This window comes from Zonotrichia albicollis, chromosome 3, assembly GCF_047830755.1.
Source record: "Zonotrichia albicollis isolate bZonAlb1 chromosome 3, bZonAlb1.hap1, whole genome shotgun sequence".
Lineage (NCBI taxonomy): Eukaryota > Metazoa > Chordata > Aves > Passeriformes > Passerellidae > Zonotrichia > Zonotrichia albicollis.
The window spans coordinates 77,106,005-77,128,462 of NC_133821.1; the positions used below are offsets into that span (position 1 = coordinate 77,106,005).

The following is a 22,458-nucleotide window of genomic DNA, read 5'->3' on the forward strand; positions in this document are numbered from 1 at the left end:
ATCTGATCAGGCTGCCTGTCATGAGTTCAGGAGTCCCTATCTTTCTTGGTATCTTCACATGTTTTTGTATCAGTTGTTTGGAAAGTATCTGTTTCACATATGAGTCTCTTTATATAACTCTCTTTTGGTCCTCAAAGCTTTGAATGCAAAAGACTACTAGTAAAGTTCATAAAAAGAGATCATCCCTCATATTCATGTGGTATTCCTCCTATGGAGGCAGATGTCCTACAGGAAAAACTGAAACTCGTGATTTGAGTCAGGTAATACAGCAAATGTCACCTATAAAACTTTGTAGGTTTTCTGTGACAGGGCTGACACTGCATTAGCACTTCATTAAAAGCAAGTAATTCTGACTCTCCTATGTGACAATACAATGCTTGTAAAAATTCAGTTTCAGCTAATTGAAATGAAAACTAGTCTATTACTAATATTAGGAACACTTAGGCTTCACGGACTCAAGCTTATTTTGTATAAGTGAGATAGTATAAAAAATTTATACAGAATCATAGAATCATTTAGATTTCACAAGACTTTAGGATCATCTAGCCCAACCATTAACTCAGCACCATGAGTGAGTCCAACCATGTCCCTAAGCACCACATCCACGGGTCTTTCAATACCTCCAGGAATGGTGACTCCACTCCTTCCCTGGGCAGTCTGTTCCAATGCGTGACAAACTTTTTGGTAAAGAAATTTGTCCTAATATCCAATCGAACACTCTCCTGGTGCAATTTGAGGCCATTTCCTCTTATTGTATCACTCTCCACTTAGGAAAAGACACTGGAACCCACTCTAACTTCTTTTCAGGTAGTTGTAGAGCAAAAAAAGGTCCCTCCTGAGGCTCTTTTCTCCAGGCTAAACAAGTTCAACTACTCATCAACTATTCCTCACAGGACTCGCACCCGCCTTATGCACATGCACCCACCAAAAGAATGTTTCAAAGTTTCAATTTAAATAAATTAAAACAAAACAGCAATATTTAAAATTCCAGACTTAATAAAACAAACAAACCCCTTATTTTTAAAATGAACTCAGACAGCTTTTTATTTGTTCTGGTTGTAAAAGTCTGGATTTCCCCCATTGGCACCTGTCTTTAAACATGAAGTTTAAAAACAACTCTGTGCCAATTGTCCAAACCACAGCAGGTAGTATAGTCAATGAATGAGACTATTCAGCAGGCTGACTACATGCTCCAGTGGCTACACTTGAAAAAGTAGCTCAGTTACACCTATTTTTGACCAAGTATTTGGAAGATTCCCCTAATTATGGGATACCAAAGGAAGCTGCATGAACTTTTTCACCTTTGGGATAGCAGAAATGGTTCTCATTCTTTTTTTCCATGATTTCTACTTTATTCGCTGTGGTTCAGGGCACTCTGACAGAAACCTTGAGTCCAGCAAGCACAGAGGTAGAGAAAGATATTAAATAATCTAATAAAAATCAGTAAAAAGAGCATGAATTAAAAAAAAAGAATAAAAATAGTCCTCACTGGGAAAATATGACTACTTAGCGTATTTACATTTCTATGTGAATGCTCTTTTTAAACAAGAACATCAGGTACTTACTAAAATAGAAAGAAGACTTGCAGCAATTTTTAAAGACTAATGATCTATTTAACATATTTAAAAATAGTTTTAAACATACTGTGAAATGACATGGACGTACAGAAAACAAGCCTCCATCCTCCATCACTCCCAAGAAAGTCTGATTTTAATCCAAATCAAATTCTTAAAGAAATGTTTTATAAACCATTGCATTGACACAACTAGGAGTGCAATCAACATGAACCAAAAGGCTGAAAATGAGCATCTTCAGCTAGAATGGACTAGAAACCTCTCCATCTGGTTATGTTTAAGTAGCTCCAGAAAGAGTTTTGTGGAACTCCCTTGTCAAAATCCAAAGCAAAATCTTTGCATTTACTCAGGCTATTCAGTGACCAGGATCCTGGAAATTTTATTTTCCTGAACTGTACAACAAGTTAATGAAATACTTCTGCTCTTTTTCTTCATGCAAGTCCTGTCATCAGTTGCATGTCTGCCGTTTTAAACAGAACTAGTGAAAATACAAAATTTCATATAATTAAACATTTACACTAATTAATTAGAAAAGCATTTGTGAAAGAAAGGATGAATATTTAATATATAAACCCAGCTTTGTCTTTTTAGTATCTTGAAACTGATTGGTTTTCAATTAAACCACATACCTGATAGGAGTTGCAAATTAATTTATTCATTTAAACAGTATTTGTTGTTTTTACTTTCAGAAGCAAGGGAGGGAGAAATAAAAATGAGGGCAGAATAAGGTCAGGCAACAGGATATCCAAGGAAAACATCTTTTCTAACACCAGTACTTCTCTTTGGCATCTTTTACTCAGTTACCATAAATTCTCTAAGGTGGGTGAGGATTGTCATATCTTCATACAATCCTAGCAAACATGGTGATAAACAATGTAGTGCTGTTCGAAAGCAATAACCAGTAATACTGTTTGTCTCAGAGGACTGTTTCATCAAAAATTCATGTCTGTCTCAAAGCTTTCTCTATAAGCTATGTAGAACACATCTTCTCTTGAGGTTTCAACATGGTTATTCAGTGTCCCTGCAAGTTAACTCAGTCAGAATACAACGATAAATATTTAACTGGGTGTCATCTATTTAAATATATTGCTACACTAAATAGAGCTCTTGTGATCAACAGTTACTTGAGCTGAACAGAACAAACTGGTCAGCAGTCAGTTTTGCAGTGCCAGAAAAAATACACACCATCTTTCCATTACTACTTGAAAGGAGGACATTTACTCAACCACAATTACAAGTGTTAAAAGCGTATAAGGACTTAAAGTCTATAAAAAGACTACAACAGGACTGTAGGAGTAACAAAATTTGTTTTGCTTTGTTTGTTTAAAGAGAATTCTTTATTATATATCAAAATATAGATACAGATAGGGCTGCACAGCCCCACACACTAGCTTAACAAGCCTCTTAATTAAAAAAGACGGCATGCATTCTAAAACTCAAAATAAATCTTATTTATTTTTCAATTACAAAGGTAAATATTTCCTTCACCAAGATGTTTTCTAGTCCTGGGCAGTCCAAGCAGCTAGCATTGGAATAGAAAATACCCTCCATGTAAATAGAATATACAAATATTCTATATTCAAATACAAAGCATAACAAACAGCAACAAAACAAAAAAACAACCACCCATATTTCCCATAGCTATCAAGCTAACAAATTTTCCTTTTACCTATTCCTTTGTGTCCATTTGACCATAGGCAATAAAAAGCTGGAACCCCTCTGTATTAGCTTGGCCCGTCAGGTTCAGTGGAACACTTTGCTGCTCTGCACTCCCACTGAGGCCTTACCTGGCTGCTATAGTGGGAGGATGAGAACACTTCTCACCACTGTGTGACAGAAAGGGATAGAGAACAGCTTTAAACCATGGAGTTGACATGATTTAGAAGTTTCCAAAGTGCCATAAAGCACACCACAAACTAGAAATCCAATTATTCCTTTAATTTCATGGCAGGCTTTCAAACTTCTTGTGGAAACTCTTAAACACCTTTCTTCGAAAACTTAAAATTGGAGACTGGAGAATTCATTCACCAGAGATGGTGCTAGAAGCTGTTAGAGTCCTTTGCTGTTAGAGTACTTTGCTGTTAGAGTCCTTTCCAAAACTACCATATGTTTTGGGTACAAGCATTTTAATAGAAGAAAACTAGTCACAGATGAGGACATTCTTCAAGATTACTTCAAGCAGGTAAGAAAATTGGACCTGAGCCAGAAGCAGCAAAAGCACTGTGTCCTGTTGCTGACAGTGTTTTGATTTTATATGGCCAGTAACAAATTACTCCCCATTTTTCAGTCCACTTTTTAAATTAAAGGAAAAATCTCCCACCAGCACTTTCTTGACTCTTTCTTCACAACTGAGATTACTAATCCAAATAAAGAGAGTAAACACCCCTCCACAGACCAGGTTCCTTGAGTACCATTTATTACCACAAACAGTAATTATAACCTATAACAGCAATTTGAAGAAAAAAAGTCAGGATTAAGACTAAAGACCAATTATTAAAAACAAGACATATTTCAAGTTTAAGTTGTGAGTTATTACTTTCAGAGAACTCTGTTATTTGAAACTAAGATCAGGGTTTGTGCTTAGATGGTTCAAAAATTAAGATCACATACTCCAAGTCAAACAATAAATATACTCTCATTGAGTATCCTCAGCATCAAGAACATAACTGGCCAGTTCCCAGCTACTGCAAGGACCTAGCACAAGCCATTCTGGAGTTTTGCTTCTCAGCTTTCTTTTTTTTAATTGAAGGATGCATGACAGGGAGTGGTTTATTGTTATATTACAATTTATGTTTAATTAAGACGTTCTACGCCTCTTCCTTGTAAGGAGTTGCTTGTTGTGGGACTCACTCAAAGTCACTTTGTGAGTAACTTCCAGGGTTGTGGTGGAAGTCAGTTCCCATTTCCCAAATCATGGTGTCACTTCCATGCTACACGTTTCCACTGACTCTGAGGGAGTAAGAGACCAAAGCAAAAAGGGATTTTGGAAAGCATGAGTAAGTGCAGGCTTTCCAGCAACATTCAACAACAATCTGAACACCTAGTCAGCAAATGTCATGGAACACAGCAGAGTGCTGCAAATGGCACTGGAGGCTTTGACTTCAGTACCATTCACGTGGCCCATACAGACTATTTGGAGTCTTTTTTGCAGTTAAACTTAGGACTTCAGCTATTGCATCGCCATAATGTGACTACCTTTAAATGGGAAGATGCTGCCAGCACACTACTACTACTACACTACTAAAAAGGAAGTTCTGAAGTAGCAGAATGGATCAAATTTTATTCCTGACTATTACTTCCCCTATTTGTGGGAAGGAGGGAGTGAAGACACCTTCGTTTGTAAGCAAAAACAACTTTCTAAACTTCTTAATATAAAACAAAAGTATCTGAAGGTTTGTATTTTGAGAACAGCTTTGCAAACAACCTTTCTAGTTTACAATGTGCTGATACTGTATATAGAGATACACAAGTGTGTCTGTTGCACATATTTTTGCAAGGGCAAATACATACCACAGCACACCTTTCATACGCACACTTAGCACTAAATGCCTGTTAGTGCTCTGTCAATAAGAAATAGCCACAGGAGCAGGGAAAACATACAAAACCTGTGAACTCCAATTCTACCTCAACTTCCCACACGCACAAAAAACAAAACCTCAAGCCAAAGAAGTGAAGTAAGATAGCACAATAGGGTGGAGCTCAGTTTAATCACAAGGACAACAGGTTTGCCTGTATATACCTTTTGACCCCACAATCATCCCTATTTATGCAGACACACATAGAGACTATTCACCTTCCTGCCCAGAAGGAGCTAAGAGGCAGGAAGTGAGGCTGCTGGGCAAATATCAATGTGAATTATTGGTGCTTTTGTAACACAAGTGTGCCTGCTCTGGGGGTATTTATGAATTAGGCAAGAAATTAGCACAAAACTGTTGTGTGCATGAAACTGTCGCCTGCTGTTCTTAACCAAATATTATCAAATTAGCAACAACCACACTTCCCACTGAAGGCTGTATATTTAAATACTTGAAAAAATCAAAAGCTATTTTTGGATTTATACAAACCAAAAAAGGTGCTGAAGCTGTGTTTTTTCAAGGAGGAAATAAACTTTATGCCCATATATTTGCTACTTTCGTCAAAAGTGGATGACTGGATCCTCATTCGAGTTTATAGAGACTAATTTTTAAAATAGAGAACCTTGAGAAGTCACACAAAAAACCTGAGGACAGTTTCTTTCTCTGAAAGACTAGAAGAAACTGAATACATATGTGGGGAGCAACAATGTAATCTCAGATATGCAAACTCTCTGAAAATCACTGACCAGGTCAGGCATGCAAGCTTAATGGAGAAAGCAGGCTTTAGTCTGAAGACCCCTGCAGCAAAAAGAGTTATTTACAAAAACAGTACAAGAACAGTGTCTTTTAGAGGATGGCTAAGAATAGAAAAAAAAAAACTGTTCAACAATACATTGAATAAATTATTGCACTTATTAGTGTAAGTTAAAACATTAATCTAGTCCTCTACTAAGCAAAGGTATTAGCACAACTGGAAGCAGAACAGACTTGATGGTCCATTGGTCCCTTTCAGTACAGTAACTTATGTTCTAGGATGTTTGCCATAATACACAAAAGCCAAAAAGCTGAAGACTGTGGAATTAAACAAAGACATGGAGCAGGTAAAATTCAGCCCACGTTAACCTGTCATTCCAGAGGATAGCCACAGGGTTCAGGGCCACCAGCTCAGTCTTTTGGTTGGAACAGTAACAGGTGTTCCTTCTGTACCTACCATGCATGAGAATTGACAGTAATACACATTATTTATTAGTATACCTATAACTCCTACAAAATTGAATACATACATGAATATCAAAGAAATCTGCAATTGGCAGAAGAGCTTCAATACACAGATAATTTATATGTAGGTGTTTTTTCTTAAAGGAAAGTGCACTACATATTTAATTCTACAGTTTCACCCTTAATCAGAAAACTAGTTTCTTGCCTCTTACTTTAACCTTCAGTTTTAAAATATTATTCAGAGTCACAAACAATCCAATGACTGAGAGTTACTGCCTATTTAGGACTGAACTTCAATAAAGCAATGCTGAATCATGTAAGATTTATTATAAATCAGAAGTTGCAGTGTGTGGGTACAGTCCATTAAGCAAAACCAGTTTAACAAAATCTCTTAAAGAGCTAAAACTATAACCAGGTTTGATCCACCAACACTAAAGCCAGCATCAGTTTAAATTTACTAAACTGAAACCCCCAAACATCATCCTGTGTTAACATTTGCAAAATAAAGCAGGGTGGATTTCAGTACATTTGTTATAACTGGACACAATGAAGTTTTCATTCTGTAAGTAAACCCACATTTCAAGATTTCATAATACAGAAACATTACTTGCATTATATGTGTAGTAGTATGCCTCAAACATGAACACAGAAGTGTAGAGGTATAACATGAAGATAATCTCCTTAAATAACTGCCTAATTGTAATCAGGCTCTCTGACAACTCTGTTATTAATATCTTAATTGATTTGAAATTTCTCACTTGTATCCCATTGGACAATTACTCACATAAATAGTCCTTAGTTACTCACATAAATGGTCTCTACAAACTTTAGTGAGGTTACTCCTGAAAATAACAGCTCACCAAAGTTCAAAATGTATAGGTCTTTCCTTAAAACATTTACAGAGAAACTTAAATGAACACTTGGAATTACCAACCTTACTTACTAGTTCATGATTTCTCCCAGTGTTACCTTTATCAATTCCTAAAACAGAGGGGCCAAAAAATTTTAGGAAAAACAAGTTATGAGCAATACAATCTCATAAATAATAAGAAATCCAATAAAATAATGAGAAAAAAAACACTAACAAAAAAAAAAATTAAGAGAATCTAGGATGACTGCCCAAAATAGCTCTCCCCCACCCCTAAAAAACACACTTATACACACACAGGTAATTACTGCTTACAGATTTTGGGGGAGGAGCTTATGTCCAGCAGTCACCCAACTAAGGGGAAAACCAGATAAATACTCAAGGGTGGCACTTGAAATCATCAGCTTCTGCTCACTCACCAGTGGCAGAACTCCTTAGTAGAGGAGGATTCACTCCTCTACCACTCTGCATTGGAGCTCCACAACATTTTGGTATGTCACAACTTTGTTTTATTCTCTTTGGTTTTGAAGGTAACTTCAGGATGCCTGTTTTCTGTCTGGGGAGGGAAGAGGGTTGATATTTAAGAACCAGTGAAAGCACCCTCATGCCACTGGGGCTCTTTGTAAGGCTACAGGTAAAAACCTTGCTGAGATTTTTGCCACTGATGTTGAAGAAACCAGGACTTCATCCTTCATTTGCTACAGCATTAGACAGAGGTAGTAAGATCATGGAAGTGTTTATGTATTTTCACTAAAAACTTCTCTTCTTTTCAGGAGTTTTGCTGTATGGAGCTCCTGAACTTACTTTGGAGGTCTAGTTAAAATAAAACTATTTCTGAATACTGTTGTCCTGAATAGACTGCCATCCAATCAAAATTATTCTTTTCCTAAGAGTGAGACTATTGCCTCTAATCTATCCATGCAACAGCTCCATCATTCAAGGTGATAGCAATGCTGATTCCCTTTTTCTTAGAGCAGTTTTCAAAACTAGTGAAAGCAGATGGAAGTAAGCACAAAATATTGTTACTTTTAATACCAATAATGTAAGAAAACTCATCTCCAAAACCAGAGCTAAAAAGCTTTTCTTTACAACAAACTTTCTCTACCTTTTCTAACACAGAACCAATTTGGGAAGATGCATTTACAAGTATCTTTACTGCTGCTGTTCTGTCTGAACATTGTCCACGGTGGTGATGGATATTATTCTGAGCGATATCAGAAACAATCCAGCATCAAGGGGCCACATTTTCTACCATACAATGTAAAGAGTCAAGGTAAGTTTGCTATTTTTTCATAATAAACTAACACAATTATTCCTAGAGGTTCAATACATGAACAAAGGCTCTTTGCTTATACTACTGATATTTAAATTTCACTAACAATTCAGGTTTATTGAAGTGATTTTATCACTGCAGAAAGAATTTACAGTGGCTCTAGAGTTGCCTCCTACTGACAAAGATGCACACCTGCCACACAAATGTTTTACACAATAAACACAAAAGGCATATAGAGCAGAAACAAAGCTCCAGATCTCTGCTTCAATAGTGGGAGTAACATAGCATGACTTTGTACATAATGATGTACAACATGCTAATTATTAATTTCTTGATTCAGCACTCGGGTTTCTAGAAACAGACCTGTCACCTAAAGCTTACCTACATTCAGGAAGAATTTTTACATATTTTGTCATGTTATCTGTATGCAAAACAGACCTTAGGTGTGAATTTAAATATATACATGATATATATGGGCAAATGAAGACCCATATAAGGCCTAAAAAGACAAAATAAAATTATACATAGTTGTAAAAATGTGTCATAAACTTCTATATAGTTTTTCATGAGTGATTTAAGCTTATGCTTTAATTATCAGGATAAGCACATAGCAATATAACAATTCTAGCTTTAGTATATTTTAAAAACCCTCTTCATTGCATAAATCAGTCTTATAGCAGCTTGGACAGGCAATACATAAGTGCAATGCTATATTGTTTCATCTTATTTCTGGTTATGCTCTCTGTCTCTTTAAGATGAACAGGTGGCTATCCCTAATGTTTGCAACTATTTGAGTTCTGTTTTATTTTTCCATACTTAGGCCAACATCTTCTTCAAAAAACTTGAACTCAAAGCTTCTGATCCATAATGACTATTCAAAATAGTCATCACTAAAATCACTAGTGAATCTTCCTTGTAAATATCCTACCTTACCCCCTGAGAATAGTATTATTTTCTTTCAGACATCATCAGGCTATTCAAAATAGTTTTCTTTTTTTGCTGTATCTCATCCACTTTTAGTTGTAGTAATCATACTTGGGCATTAGCAAATAAGCTTCTCTTCACTAGAAAAAGGACATGGGCAAGTCCAGAGAGCAGAATTGCTGCTCAGGACATTGCATCCACATTACCCTCATTTGGGTGTTTTGATTCAGAATAGTTCTGCACACAGATGCTATGGACTGTCTGATCATGAGCAACACACATGGAGCCCAAAGACACTCTGCTCTCACAGCAGCTGGTGGCAGCACTGGCCCCACACCAATCAGCTCCAACCCACAGGCTCCAAGAATCCCTGCAGGGAGAAACAAGTGAGAGCAGCATGGCTGGGACCCTTACTCCCAAAATACTCTCCTGGGCTGTACCAAAATATTGTCATAGTTTCATCCCTTGTCTTATTCAGCACAAGGACTTCCTGGAACCCTAAGACTCCTGGATCAAATCTAGGTACATGCAGATACAACAAAAATTCTCACTGAGTTTAATGCTTCACTTCCTTCCTCCTTAACTTTTCTTGTGTTTTTCCATGACTTTACTCAGAATAATTTACATATTTATACTATTTTTAAGTGAAGTATAATATTTACTTGGCTATCCTCTACCATACTTCACTCTCACTACTTTTAATAGAGGTTCTTATTTCCCCCTGTACAGAAAACATTTGGGAAGGGGGGAACCAGCAACAAATTAAGCAAGAATCAGGGTAGACAGAAAATAGTGTGAAAGTGAAAAATGAATTGTCCTGAGCTAAATTTTCACTTTGTATGCAAACACAGAATCTAATGTGCGTGAAAATTCATATTTAGAATGAGAATTATTATATCAGAACTTGAGAAGTACAAAATGCTCTCAATTTAGGAAATGTAACAGAAGACTATATATACTACACCTCAACAGCAGGAACAGCCTACATTTTTACAGATATGCGAGTCCAGTCATTCACAAGTGCTTGACAGATTTTGATTTGGTGAGCAAGCATTGCAGAAGGACTGTTATTCCTGAGTCTGGAAAACAAGCATCCTATAGGGCGTTTTTAGAAGAATTTAAAGAGGCAAGACTGCTGGAGATCATCACTTCTAATCTGAAATGATCTTGGAAGAATAAAAGAGGAGCCTCCTAAAACAGGAGCAAATGAATCCAGCTTTTTTCTATTGATTTGTTCCATTTGCAAGTATCTGAAGTAGCAATGGCAAGCTTTTTATCACAGCTTACTTTTCCAATTTGATCGCCAAACACTGACTTCTATAGATATAGCTACCAATAAATTATCTTTTTGCTTTGTATAGCTTTGTCAAAAAGCAGCCTGGAACTGAAATTTCAGTCTAAACCCAAACTGGTGAGTCAGGACAACATAAAACAGACCACACAATTTCTGTTGGCAACCAAAGCCTATCAAGGCTTCATCTAGTTTGGTGAAATTGTTTAAAAAATCTTGGTCTTGACAGCTCTCCAGAACATAGTTTTTAAACCAGTATCTCTTTGGCTTGAAATATTTGAAAAGCCCAAGCTGAAAACAATAATTGAATGAAGTCTCACTATTCAGCAATGCTTAAATAAGCCTTTACTGCAGGTTATGTTAAAGTTTACATATTTAATTCAATACACATATGGGGTTTGATGGCACTAGAAAATGTAAAGCAATTTTGCCTCAAGGTATGTGCTGAGACATGTAAAAGAGTAGCCAATCAATACTTCAATGTTCTTGGTATAAATTCTACTTCATTAATAGATTTAGCAGTCCTCTCCTCAGAGGAATAACCATTGTTTTTAGACAGCACAATTAAAATTACAATTTTAATCTAAAAGCAGCACAACTTCAGGGCAATATAGCTCACAGAAAATCTCTATAACAACATGAGTGCTGACAATGCCTTTAACATCTTAGCCAAAATTGGCAGCTCTGTGAACCGAGGACTGATATTTGCATCTAAAATATGGTAAAAGTAATAAGGAGATACACTCTGAGCTAAAGTCTGATGCAATTTGCCACCCAAAAAAAAAAATTGTCAATATATCACAAATAAATCACCATGCTTGTTTTCTATGTGTAGGATTTTAACAGCTATCTTCCTGTTCACAGCCTTAAGAAGGACGAGATAGGAAGACGTGCAAAATAGGTTGATATGCATTTGTGCTGATTTTATGCATCAGCAGAAAAGAAAATGCACCCTCTGCACTTTCTAGATAAGAACAATTTCCCTGTCAATACAGGAAGAAGGCAACCTTGCAGATACAATAACAAACCAAAATCAAATGTATTTCATAAGCATACCTCTATTATTTAAAAACTCCCAACAATATGCAGAAGAATAGTTTCCTCCTTCACCTCACTTTTGGTTCAACAAAACTATCCACATATTGGAAAATGCAGTTTATTATCTAAGAGACAGCCAAACAGTCATTGTCTATAATATATACATACATAATGTATATAATATTATACATATGTACATATGTATATAATAGATATACAAAGTTTCATGTGTGTATATATAGGTAACACTGGTCTTTTCATGGGAGACTGAAAGGAAAAATTGTAGCTGATGCAATTGTTCATCAATCTATAATACTTTCTAAATAAGCATTCAATAGAACGTGTTGCCATTATTAAAACAACAGAATTTAGGCTCCTTTTTGTATCCTGCAGTTTTTATTTTTAAAATTACTTCTTAAATTAACACCCATCATAGATATGCCATTTTGTTCTATAAGCTCCCACTTGTAGTGTAGGACTATTGAAGTAGTCTCACAGTATCTGTGTTAAACTTGTTAAACTTAAATGTAATGTCCAGCAAATCAGCATGCCAATTTCAACATTAAGCTGAAGGCTCCTCCCAAGCACACACAAACTAAGCAGTAAGCGTGTCTGCTTATTCCTCTATTTGTGACATTTGGTTAAGTGGCTCCACCTGCTGTTTTGGTAACTAAGAAAATGAAGTAGTATTAAAAAACTCCATAACAATGCCAGAATTGTGACAGCAGTAAAATGAATTACCACCTGTGACCTTGCCACAGAGTGAAATTTGCATGACAGACAAAAGTCTGAAATTTTTATGACAGACAATACCTGAAAATATTCATATATTTACAAAAGAGCTAGTGCCATGGGCCACTTTAGAAAATAGGGGGCAGGGAAGAACAAAACTCTCACTACTTAAATGTAGCAACAAGTTGTTTTCGAAAAGCTGCTGCACCTGCACAGACAGCTTCCTGTGATTTTACTCATCAAGTCTGATGACCTGCTCAATCTGTTACCTCTCTGTCTGGGTTGTTCCTTCCTTACTTAATAGTCTGCATCTACTTGCACAGCATTTTTTAAGTTCTTTGATGATCCTGAATGTATTGAAGCAAAAAAAAAAAATCTAGAAGCCTTATATCTCACATTTCCAACAAATTTGCACTTGTCACTTGTAAGGGCTGTGAAATACTTTTACTTTGAATGTCACGTTCTCGGTGACAAATACAGCAGCTGAAACTTGACTTCCATGTAGTTGAAGTTAAATTAACCCTTCATGCATTTTGCCACCATGCTACATTGCCTGCAAATATGTTGTAGATGCCCTGGTTGATCTGGTTTCCTCTCTCTCACAGGTGTGCAGGTAAGGGGGGAACAAGGACCCCCTGGTCCTCCAGGCCCTGCTGGACCAAGAGGACAACCAGGTCCTGCAGGAAAGCCAGGGTTTGGAAGTCCAGGTCCCCAAGGGCCCCCTGGTCCCCCAGGACCACCTGGGTTCTCTGCAGTCGGAAAGCCAGGAGTGCCAGGTCTACCAGGAAAGCCAGGAGCAAGAGGACTAAATGGTGAGAAAGGAGAACCTGGACCTGCTGGACTCCCAGGAGCAAGAGGACCACAAGGGCCGCCCGGCACTCCCGGCCCCGCAGGACTGACTGTCCCTGGCAAGCCAGGACCACAAGGCCCTCCAGGAGCTCAGGGGCCAAGGGGACCCCCTGGTGAGAAGGGTGAGCCAGGTATCCCAGGTATAAATGGACAAAAGGGAGAAAACGGATTCGGAATTCCAGGCCGCCCAGGTGGCAGGGGTCTTCCAGGCCCACAGGGACCCCGGGGCCCCCCTGGTCCTGCTGGGATAGGGAAGCCCGGTGAAAATGGCCTGCCAGGTCAGCCAGGTCTGAAAGGTGACCGAGGTTTTCCAGGTGCACCTGGAGCAGTTGGTCTCCCAGGTCCCCAGGGCCTCCCAGGTGAACCTGGAGAAGTTGGCATTGGCAAGCCTGGGCCAATGGGACCACCAGGAGCAGCAGGTATCCCTGGAGCCAAGGGACATCCTGGACCTGCAGGATTGCCCGGATCCCCAGGACTCCCAGGTTTTGGAAAGCCAGGATTGCCAGGGATGAAGGGACACAGAGGGCCTGAAGGTCCTCCTGGCCTTCCAGGACCTAAAGGAGACCAAGGTCCAGCTGGTGTGCCAGGAGAACCAGGGCCAGTCGGGCCACCCGGGAACATGGGCCCTCACGGACTTAAAGGTTTGCCCGGTGAGAATGGTCTACCTGGGCCCAAAGGTGACATGGGCCCTGCAGGACACCCAGGATTCCCAGGGGCCAAGGGGGAACGAGGCCTCCCAGGATTAGAGGGAAAACCAGGATACCCAGGTGAGCAGGGTCTTGCTGGTCCTAAGGGACACGCAGGTCTCCCAGGCCCAAAGGGTGATACAGGCCCTGCTGGGCTACCTGGGCTGCCTGGCCCGATGGGTCCACAAGGAGCCAAGGGAGTCCCAGGGACCAACGGTGAGCCAGGCCCCAGAGGGCCTTCAGGAATACCTGGGATCAGAGGTCCCATCGGCCCCCCTGGCGTGCCAGGAGTCCCTGGTGCAAAGGGCGAGCCAGGAGCACCAGGACTGCCGGGCCCAGCAGGCATTTCCACAAAGGGCTTGAGTGGACCTATGGGACCACCTGGACCCCCTGGTCCTAAAGGCAGCAATGGTGAGCCTGGCTTGCCTGGCCCCCCAGGTCCTCCTGGTCCCCCTGGCCAAGCTGTAATCCCACAGATGCCCGAAGGCTATGTTAAAGCAGGAGAGTCTCGGGACCTATCAGGGATATCTTTCATAAAAGGAGGAGTAAACCAAGCTCTGACAGGGATGCCAGTATCTGCTTTCAGTGTCATCCTCTCAAAAGCCTACCCTGCTGCAACAGTCCCCATCAAATTTGATAAAATCTTGTACAATAGGCAGCAACACTATGACCCCAGAACAGGAATCTTCACCTGCAGGACCCCTGGACTGTACTATTTCTCCTACCATGTACACGCAAAAGGAACAAATGTTTGGGTTGCACTCTACAAAAATGGTTCCCCGCTTATGTACACCTATGATGAGTACAAGAAAGGATACCTTGACCAGGCCTCTGGCAGTGCTGTCATCGATCTCATGGAGAATGACCAAGTATGGCTCCAACTGCCCAATTCAGAATCTAATGGTCTCTACTCCTCTGATTATGTTCACTCTTCTTTCTCAGGTTTCCTGTTTGCTCATATCTAATATCCCACTTACCCTGTCCTGACACACTCTCCTTCAGACCGTGTTAACCAGGTACTGCTCTGATTTGTCCTTAGCAGCTCATGCAACTTCAATGTTGCAAAAGGAATGGAGGAGGAAGTGAGAAAGTGGAAGAGAGTGGTTCAAACATAGTAGTATAATATTGTATGTTTTTAGAGAATTGTCATTAAAAATTGTTTTGAATGATGATTAATTGTCTGACTGAATGCAACATAAAAATTTTATGAATTAATATAATGCACAGTCTTTGTCTTTTTTTCCTTTTTTTTTCTTTTAAAAGGAGAATGAGAATTTCTAACTATTGCACCTCATAACACAATAAAGGATGCTAGATCATACTTCACTATACTTAAATTAACTGAAGGCATTTCATTCCAAGTAAATGGTCTCAAATTCACCACAGTCACCTCAACAGCTGGACAATACACTTCAGGAACATTCTAGCTTTATTTTTAAGCTGTCGAACAGGAGACAAGAATGACAACTCTATTAGAGTCCATATCATAATCACAGTTTTCATTTAGTTCTACTGTTCTTATTAATAACTACCTTAGAGAAAGGTGGATTTACAAATTATTACATGTTACTGAAGATCTAAAGTTTCTCAATATGAAAAAGCAACCAGATTTGAAGCCTCAAAATCCATTCGGCTTTCTTTAATGCACATTGATGCAACAAACTAGTTCAGTATTTTCAAATCTCCTAACATTCTGTAAGATTCAGAGAACAATAAAGCAACATTGACCAAATCCAAACCTTAAAAACATATCCTCACAAGCATGCAGACACACTTACAAAAACAGAACAGCTTTACCACCCCAAAACTGGAGATAGTTCTTGCCCTGATTTTTTCCTGAGGAGTTCATTCCTTTAAAACACAATAATGTGAGGAATATATTTGACTTATTTGGTAAATTTATCAGATGATGGCAATAATTAGTCAGTAGACACAACCATATTTACCATACAAACATGTCTCACAAAAAGTTGTCATTTCATCAATTTGTTATGCTACTATGACAAGTTAGCTTAGGAATTATGAAACCTTAACAGTTTGATCACACATTTCTTCCAGTGACAGTTGCCATTCATATGCTTTAAAAGTATCATATACGTCAAAACTTTATGAACCCTTAAATATACTTTTTTCTTTTTAAACAAAAGCTTTTAATTACTTGTACAGGAAGTATGTAGGTCTACCTTTAAAATTTTTGTGATATTACCATTTCTTCATGAAAGCAGAACTTGCAGCTTGTTAGGTTGTGTACACTTGAAATGAACAATATCCTTAATACTTGATAATACACTGGAATTAATAAAAAAGCTAGAATACCTTTTGCTTGATGGTTGACCCATCATTAGCAAAACTATATAATATTTTGGAAACTGTAAAGACCTACAATGAAAGTAACTTTAAGAATTTTTTTTCTTCCTCTTTTGAAATGCCGCTGGATAAGGAAACCTGTGGTTTAGGCTATAATTTAGTAAAATAATAAAGGAACATTAGTTCAACAGTGTTTCCCAGTATTTAAACATAGCACATCCTGCTGCCCATCCATTCTACCAACTTGGAACTTTTGTTTCAGAAAGAAATAGAGGGACTGGAAAATATGACTAGGCAGTAGGTTTCTGGTTCATTAGTTCACATATGAAATCTATGCCAAAGCACATGCTTGAAATTGTTGGAGATGCTTGGTGTTCAGCAGCTCAGGACCACACTGACCTGTGATTCCAATTAACTTAGAAGAAACTGGGCCGAAGCAGCATTCTCAAAAGCATAGTTCACTAACCCTTATGATCCATCCATCCATCCACTTTAAATCAGGTTTTGTTCTTTATGTCTTTGTTCCTCAAACACGTGGGACTTCAAGTAAGTCTACAGCTTGGAACCTCATGCCTGGTTTTTTACGTCTTTTCATATTAAGTCTCAGATACTAAGTCACTAAGAAAGCAACTCTTAAAGGTGAAAAGCTAGAGATGATACAGCAAATTGTTGCAAAAGCACAACTTATACTTTGATTTTAGCTTTGGATTTTCAGTTCAAAGGAGACCTTGAGAAGGTCTGTAAGATTTTTAAGTTTGTTTTTTAATATTTTCTCTACAAGAAGATCAGCAATCTACCTAAAGATAAAGCCCATCCAAAACCACTATTTCTTCTGCATCTTGGATATTAAAGGAAAGAAAATCCAACATGAGATTCAAATGAAAACTTAAGAGCCTGTTATAGTAAAAAATCACTTCCAAAGAAGTACTAAAATTTCTGAAGCCTTAAGTGATCAAAAACATGAAGCACCCAAACAATCCCTTCTGTATTTACTTGGAAAACACAGCAAATAAATGTTACAAATTTACTTTTCACTTGCTTCTTTGGTGCAGTTTTCACAATTAAGACAAATAAAGGTATCTAACTACTGCTACACTAACATTAGGAACTACAATATTTTGCACACTAACATTTTCCTTTGGCCAGAAAAGCATCTTTGCTTTTTGTTTCTTATATCTGAAGTTGTATATTAAAGATAAAACATACATATCACAGACATCTAGACTGGTTATGTTCTGCCAAGACCATAAACTTGTGATCAAAAACATGTATCCTAACAAGCCTTGTTACGGGCAATTTATGAAATCTGCTGCCATAGCAGCCATGACTTTTCACTTTCAAAATGACATATAATCTTATAAACTGATTGAAAATATTTCAAATATATAATATTAACTATACAGTCACGGATGCTACAGTTTGTAGAAATGTTAGGAAAATTACAGGGAAAGGCAAGTCTTCTGGAGAGAAAGTAGCCTTTAAGATAAGAAATGTTAACAAAATTCTGCTTTAAGAAGTTATATTTGGCAACATTTCCCTAAAAAAGCCATTGATTTTTCTGTCAAAAAATTCATCAAATCTTTAAATTTTCACAAGGAAAAATTATACAGTACTTCAGGTTCTTACTAATCCTCTAAAGAGCATACTTTGATTCCATAATACATCCACATAGACTGATAGTGTAAAGTACATTGTCCCATGATGTTTTCTTTAAAATTGTTCTGCATTACTATCTATAAACCATCCACTAAATCCAATACATTCAAGGTAATGTTAATCACCTTACAGTCACAAACTATTCCAATAATAAGAAAAAAGTATTGAGAATAAAATGGATTCTCGAATAATGTAATGCTTAGCTGGGATATCAATTGCAGACAGCTCTCTTGCAGGCATTACTAGGTAAGAAATGACCACATTGCAAATATCTATTTTCATTGCTATCTGACACTAGGCTTTTCTGATGGTATTGTTTCATAGATTTTTCCTTTCTTTTTCTATTTTTGAGTTATTTTTCACAATGGAATGTCTAAAGTAACACAAGACTATTTGGGAACCCACTTCCTTTTTCAAGCCTCAGTTCTTCACTTCTTTACAAGGAGAAGAGTGGGTTAATACCCTTTATCGAGCTGAGTCAGGACAATCATGCCTATCTGAAAGAGCCATCCAAAAAAAAATCATAGGGCAATTATCTAAGGCAATTACCATAGCTAAGACAATGAAAAGCAAAATCCATCAGACACCTGATTATGATCAAAAAAATCCTGTGAAAAAGAAAAGGGACATAGAGACACAAGGGCATACTGACAACAAATCAAAGTGAACTGCAAACACTCATTGGATTTCAAAAAATAAAGCGGTCAGTCGTTCTGCTCCGCCACTGACAATGGCACCACTAGGACCGCGTTTCCAGCTGGGAACTTTGCGTCCCCTCAACTGACCACTGAACAAGTTTGCCTTTAAAATTTTACCTTGACTAACTGCTAATGGGCACTACTTTTCTCTGAAGGGTTAAAACCTCTACAAGACATGGAGTTAAGTCAAAAGACTGTGGTTTTCAGGCCAGATTCTGGGCTATGATAGAAACTGTGGCTTCATGGTATGTAGGTATTGGGATCCAGGTTTGAGAGTTTCCTCAGGAAATTATGCAAGATGTGAAATTGAGGAAAAAAAATCACTTTGTGAGCAGTGATAAAAGATTAGTGCCCTTATTCTCATATCACAGAAGGACCCAAAGCAAAAAGAGATGTTCCATAGGAATATCACTGGTAAGTGATACAGGAAGAAAATATCTCTGGTTCTTCTGACTCCCTGTTCAGTGCTTTAGCTACTGGACTATGTTATTAAATGGAAAATAAAACCACTGTGAAACCTTTCAAAGTGACGCATGACAGAGTATATCACTTTCTTGTATTACAATACTCGAGTAGTGCATATAATCTGTATTGTTTCGCCTCTGATATCACTGAGCTTTATCTATAAAACTTTTTTCTCTCACTTACTACACTTTCCTGTATTTTTAACACTCTTATGCATGCATGTGCCTCTGACAGAAACTAGAAACGATGAAGTCATATCGCAAATGTTGTTAGCAGATTCCAGATTTACATATAGAAATAGGTACCTGATTGATAGGTATAAACATATATGTCCAAGTGCACACACAAGCAGACACATATAAATAAAACTGAGCAATTGTATGACTTCAAAGTTTAGGCTTTTTTTTGGATCTCATTAATTTCCAAAGAACACTTTTAAAAATGATGCTTTTTGTTGCATGATCCACACCTTTAAAAAAAAAGAGCTGTCATGGTTTGAAGAAAAGAATTAACAAAAATTCTAAAGAAATTATTACAGTTGATTAGTGTTGATTTTGCATCAGTGGAAAAGAAAGGATATATTTATTTTGTGAACAAATGAGTTCCCAAGGAAATTCATAATTACCAATCACACTCTAAGCTCCAGTGGAAACAGTAACAACAACAAACAAAGCAGTTTGGGAATATCTTGCTGGTTTTTACCATTTGCATCCTGATATCAATTTCCATTTTTGCTTGGAATCTCTCTGAAACAATTTTGTCAATTACATTTGAAAGCAGTACAAGATGCTGCTTGGGGGCAGCAAGGGGGACAGCTGTTGTGAACAAAAAGTGAGTTTTAAGAAAGTCCAAACTACACCCTGTGTCTAGTGAATGTTGCATCAACCAAGGTAATTATAATAGTAGTGCAGAATTCAGAACTGAGCTGCATACAAACATTTAAAAAGAAATATTGTTAAAAATAATTTCAATTAACTGCATGCACAAGCAATGGTTAATCTTTATTATCAACTTATTATTTTATATGCCTGAGAGTAACTTTGAAGTTAATGTCTGTGAAGGAAGGAAAATAATTTCTTGCTGAACAGTATACAAGATGCTTTCCAACTCTAATTCATATAACATTATTATAATGTTGGTTTTGGGTGTAGAAACACTGTTACTAAAAAATGGTCCTCTGCAAATGTTAGGAAGTTCAAAACCTCTCTATTGTGTCAATATTACATGAAGAATTCTAATCAAAACTAGAGCACTAAAGATAGCCATCAAATATTAATACTTGAATTTCTTTCCCCAATTCATTTTGGGTTTTATATATCATTACAAGATCATAAGGAATGGATTCAAAACACAGTTCAAGGATGTCCACATTACCATATCAATCACAGTAAGAAACCATTTGTCCTTCTAAATGGAGCTGAAATAGCAATAAAAATTGAAATATTGAGTGAAATAGTACATCAGAAATGTTATTAAAGTTATCAAAGCAGTGAAATGAAACCGAAATAGGTAAGATAAAGATGTTTTATTCCAAAGAAAACATGTGTTTACTATACAACTACTTAGAAACTTGAAAAGTAAAAGCTGTGCTGAGCAGCCAACAGTGTACTTGCAAACATATTTGCTCCAGCAAGCACATGTAATATTTTCAGCTGTAATAGTGAGCCTTCAGTGAACCCACTTACCTTTAAAAGCTGATATTTTATAATTATGTTGGATAGCAGCAACCATGTCCTTCCAGAAGTCATATTTTTTCTGACCATCATGCTGGAAGTGTCAAAAGGAACATAGTCATTATATCAAGTATCAGCTATTACAAGCTTTCATATTGAAACAGTGACAGAAAAGCCATGAATTAAAAAAATTATACGGAGTAAGACAGTCTTAAGACAATAGGATTCAGGACATCAGGATTCAATAACTCCCAGATTAACAGCGGGTAACTGCAGACAAGTTATGTCCCTCTTAGAGGGTTACGATGGCAGGAGGAAGGGAAAAGGAGAAATGCTGAATATCTGTGAGGAACTCTAAAACATTACAGCCGAAATGGGCATCAGCTGTAACAGAACTTACAGAATGAGCATCCCATCCCACTGACATTTGGGAAAAAGAAATGCCCAGGGCTGCAGATGCTGAACTTAATTAGCATGTTGACATTATCAATATGCCTGGCATTCACATCACCTTCCACCTTAAGAACTGACAAATCCCTTTCCTATAATTTAGAGGAAATGCCCTTCTGCCAAGAACCCTACCCAAACATGGCATAAAATACTTATCCAGAAGCCTGACTGAGCAGCACTTCATGGCATTGCGCTCCGAAGACTGCCAAACCCCAGCTCTGGCAGAAGGACAGGGGAAGGTGATCCATGCTTGTGAACAGGCTCTTGCCATTCTTAGAAAGATTCCCAGGCACAGCAGAGCTCTAGTTGACCTCAGCTTCCCCTCCAGCCTCTCACATGGGAGAGGAAAACCTCAACCAGCTGAGCCCCACAGCACTCTCAAACACCACAAATTTTAGTAGTGATGAATGAAAGAGATGCAATTACAGAGCTAGCCTGTATTACAGAGCAGAGGATTAGCTACAGAGCCCGTAACAGGTGCTCAGTTACACAGTAATTTGGCAGCAGTAAAGCAGGTGGTATAGTCTTTGAGTTTATCAGTCATGGAAAGTATTTCTTTAATGCTGTTAGAGGCCTTCCACATCTACATCAGGATAAATTTCAAGGCAACCGCTAGCAGTTTCAGGGCACTGCTGCTCTCTGTGTATTGATACCCACACTGATACCTGAATATTGAGCCATTTTGTAAGCATTAGGTGTTTTGTAGAGAGCGAAACACTCAGAAACTGAAAAAAAACTCCAAGCCCAAACCCTTATCAGCACCAAACAAAAATGGAAACTATGTAGCTTATATATACCGAAGTAAACTGCTATTTCAGTCCAAACTTGTCATGGAGGCTTCCAGAGAACAGTCTGCCTTTACTTTCACAATCGGCAAGTCACACAAACAAGGTCTTTTGTGCATAACTGACAAGCATAGTTTGTTTATCATCCATCAGCTCTACAGGTTAAGAGCAGGAAATACAGTGCTGTGGCTTTCAGAAGTTTTTTTTTAATCCATTCCTATAGCTAACTGCCACAGAAATACATAAAAGAGCTAATAAAGAGAAAAGGCTTCATATGTCAGCTTCAGCTAGCCAAGGGTGCTAACCAAGGGTGATTATTCAAAGCTATGTATAGCACTCTTCTCAAGACAGAAAGATTCACCTGCCTTCTCCCCTCACACTCTACTCTATGTGGCT

General features: G+C 37.9%; 2 protein-coding genes across 2 annotated transcripts in view; one reads left to right on the top strand and one right to left on the bottom strand.

Moving 5' to 3' along the window:
- The window catches only part of NT5DC1 (5'-nucleotidase domain containing 1), a 126,857-nt gene that overhangs the window by 93,693 nt on the left and 10,706 nt on the right, over positions 1-22,458 (bottom strand). The window contains exon 6 of the mRNA XM_005490688.4: positions 20,840-20,921. Coding sequence (XP_005490745.1) covers positions 20,840-20,921 — 82 coding nt within the window. The remainder of the gene's footprint in view (positions 1-20,839; positions 20,922-22,458) is intronic.
- On the top strand, positions 8,370-15,123 carry COL10A1 (collagen type X alpha 1 chain). Its single transcript, XM_005490687.4, has 2 exons — positions 8,370-8,508; positions 13,099-15,123. Exons 1-2 carry the CDS (start codon positions 8,370-8,372, stop codon positions 14,991-14,993), a joined length of 2,034 nt encoding a protein of 677 aa, XP_005490744.1. The 3' UTR covers positions 14,994-15,123.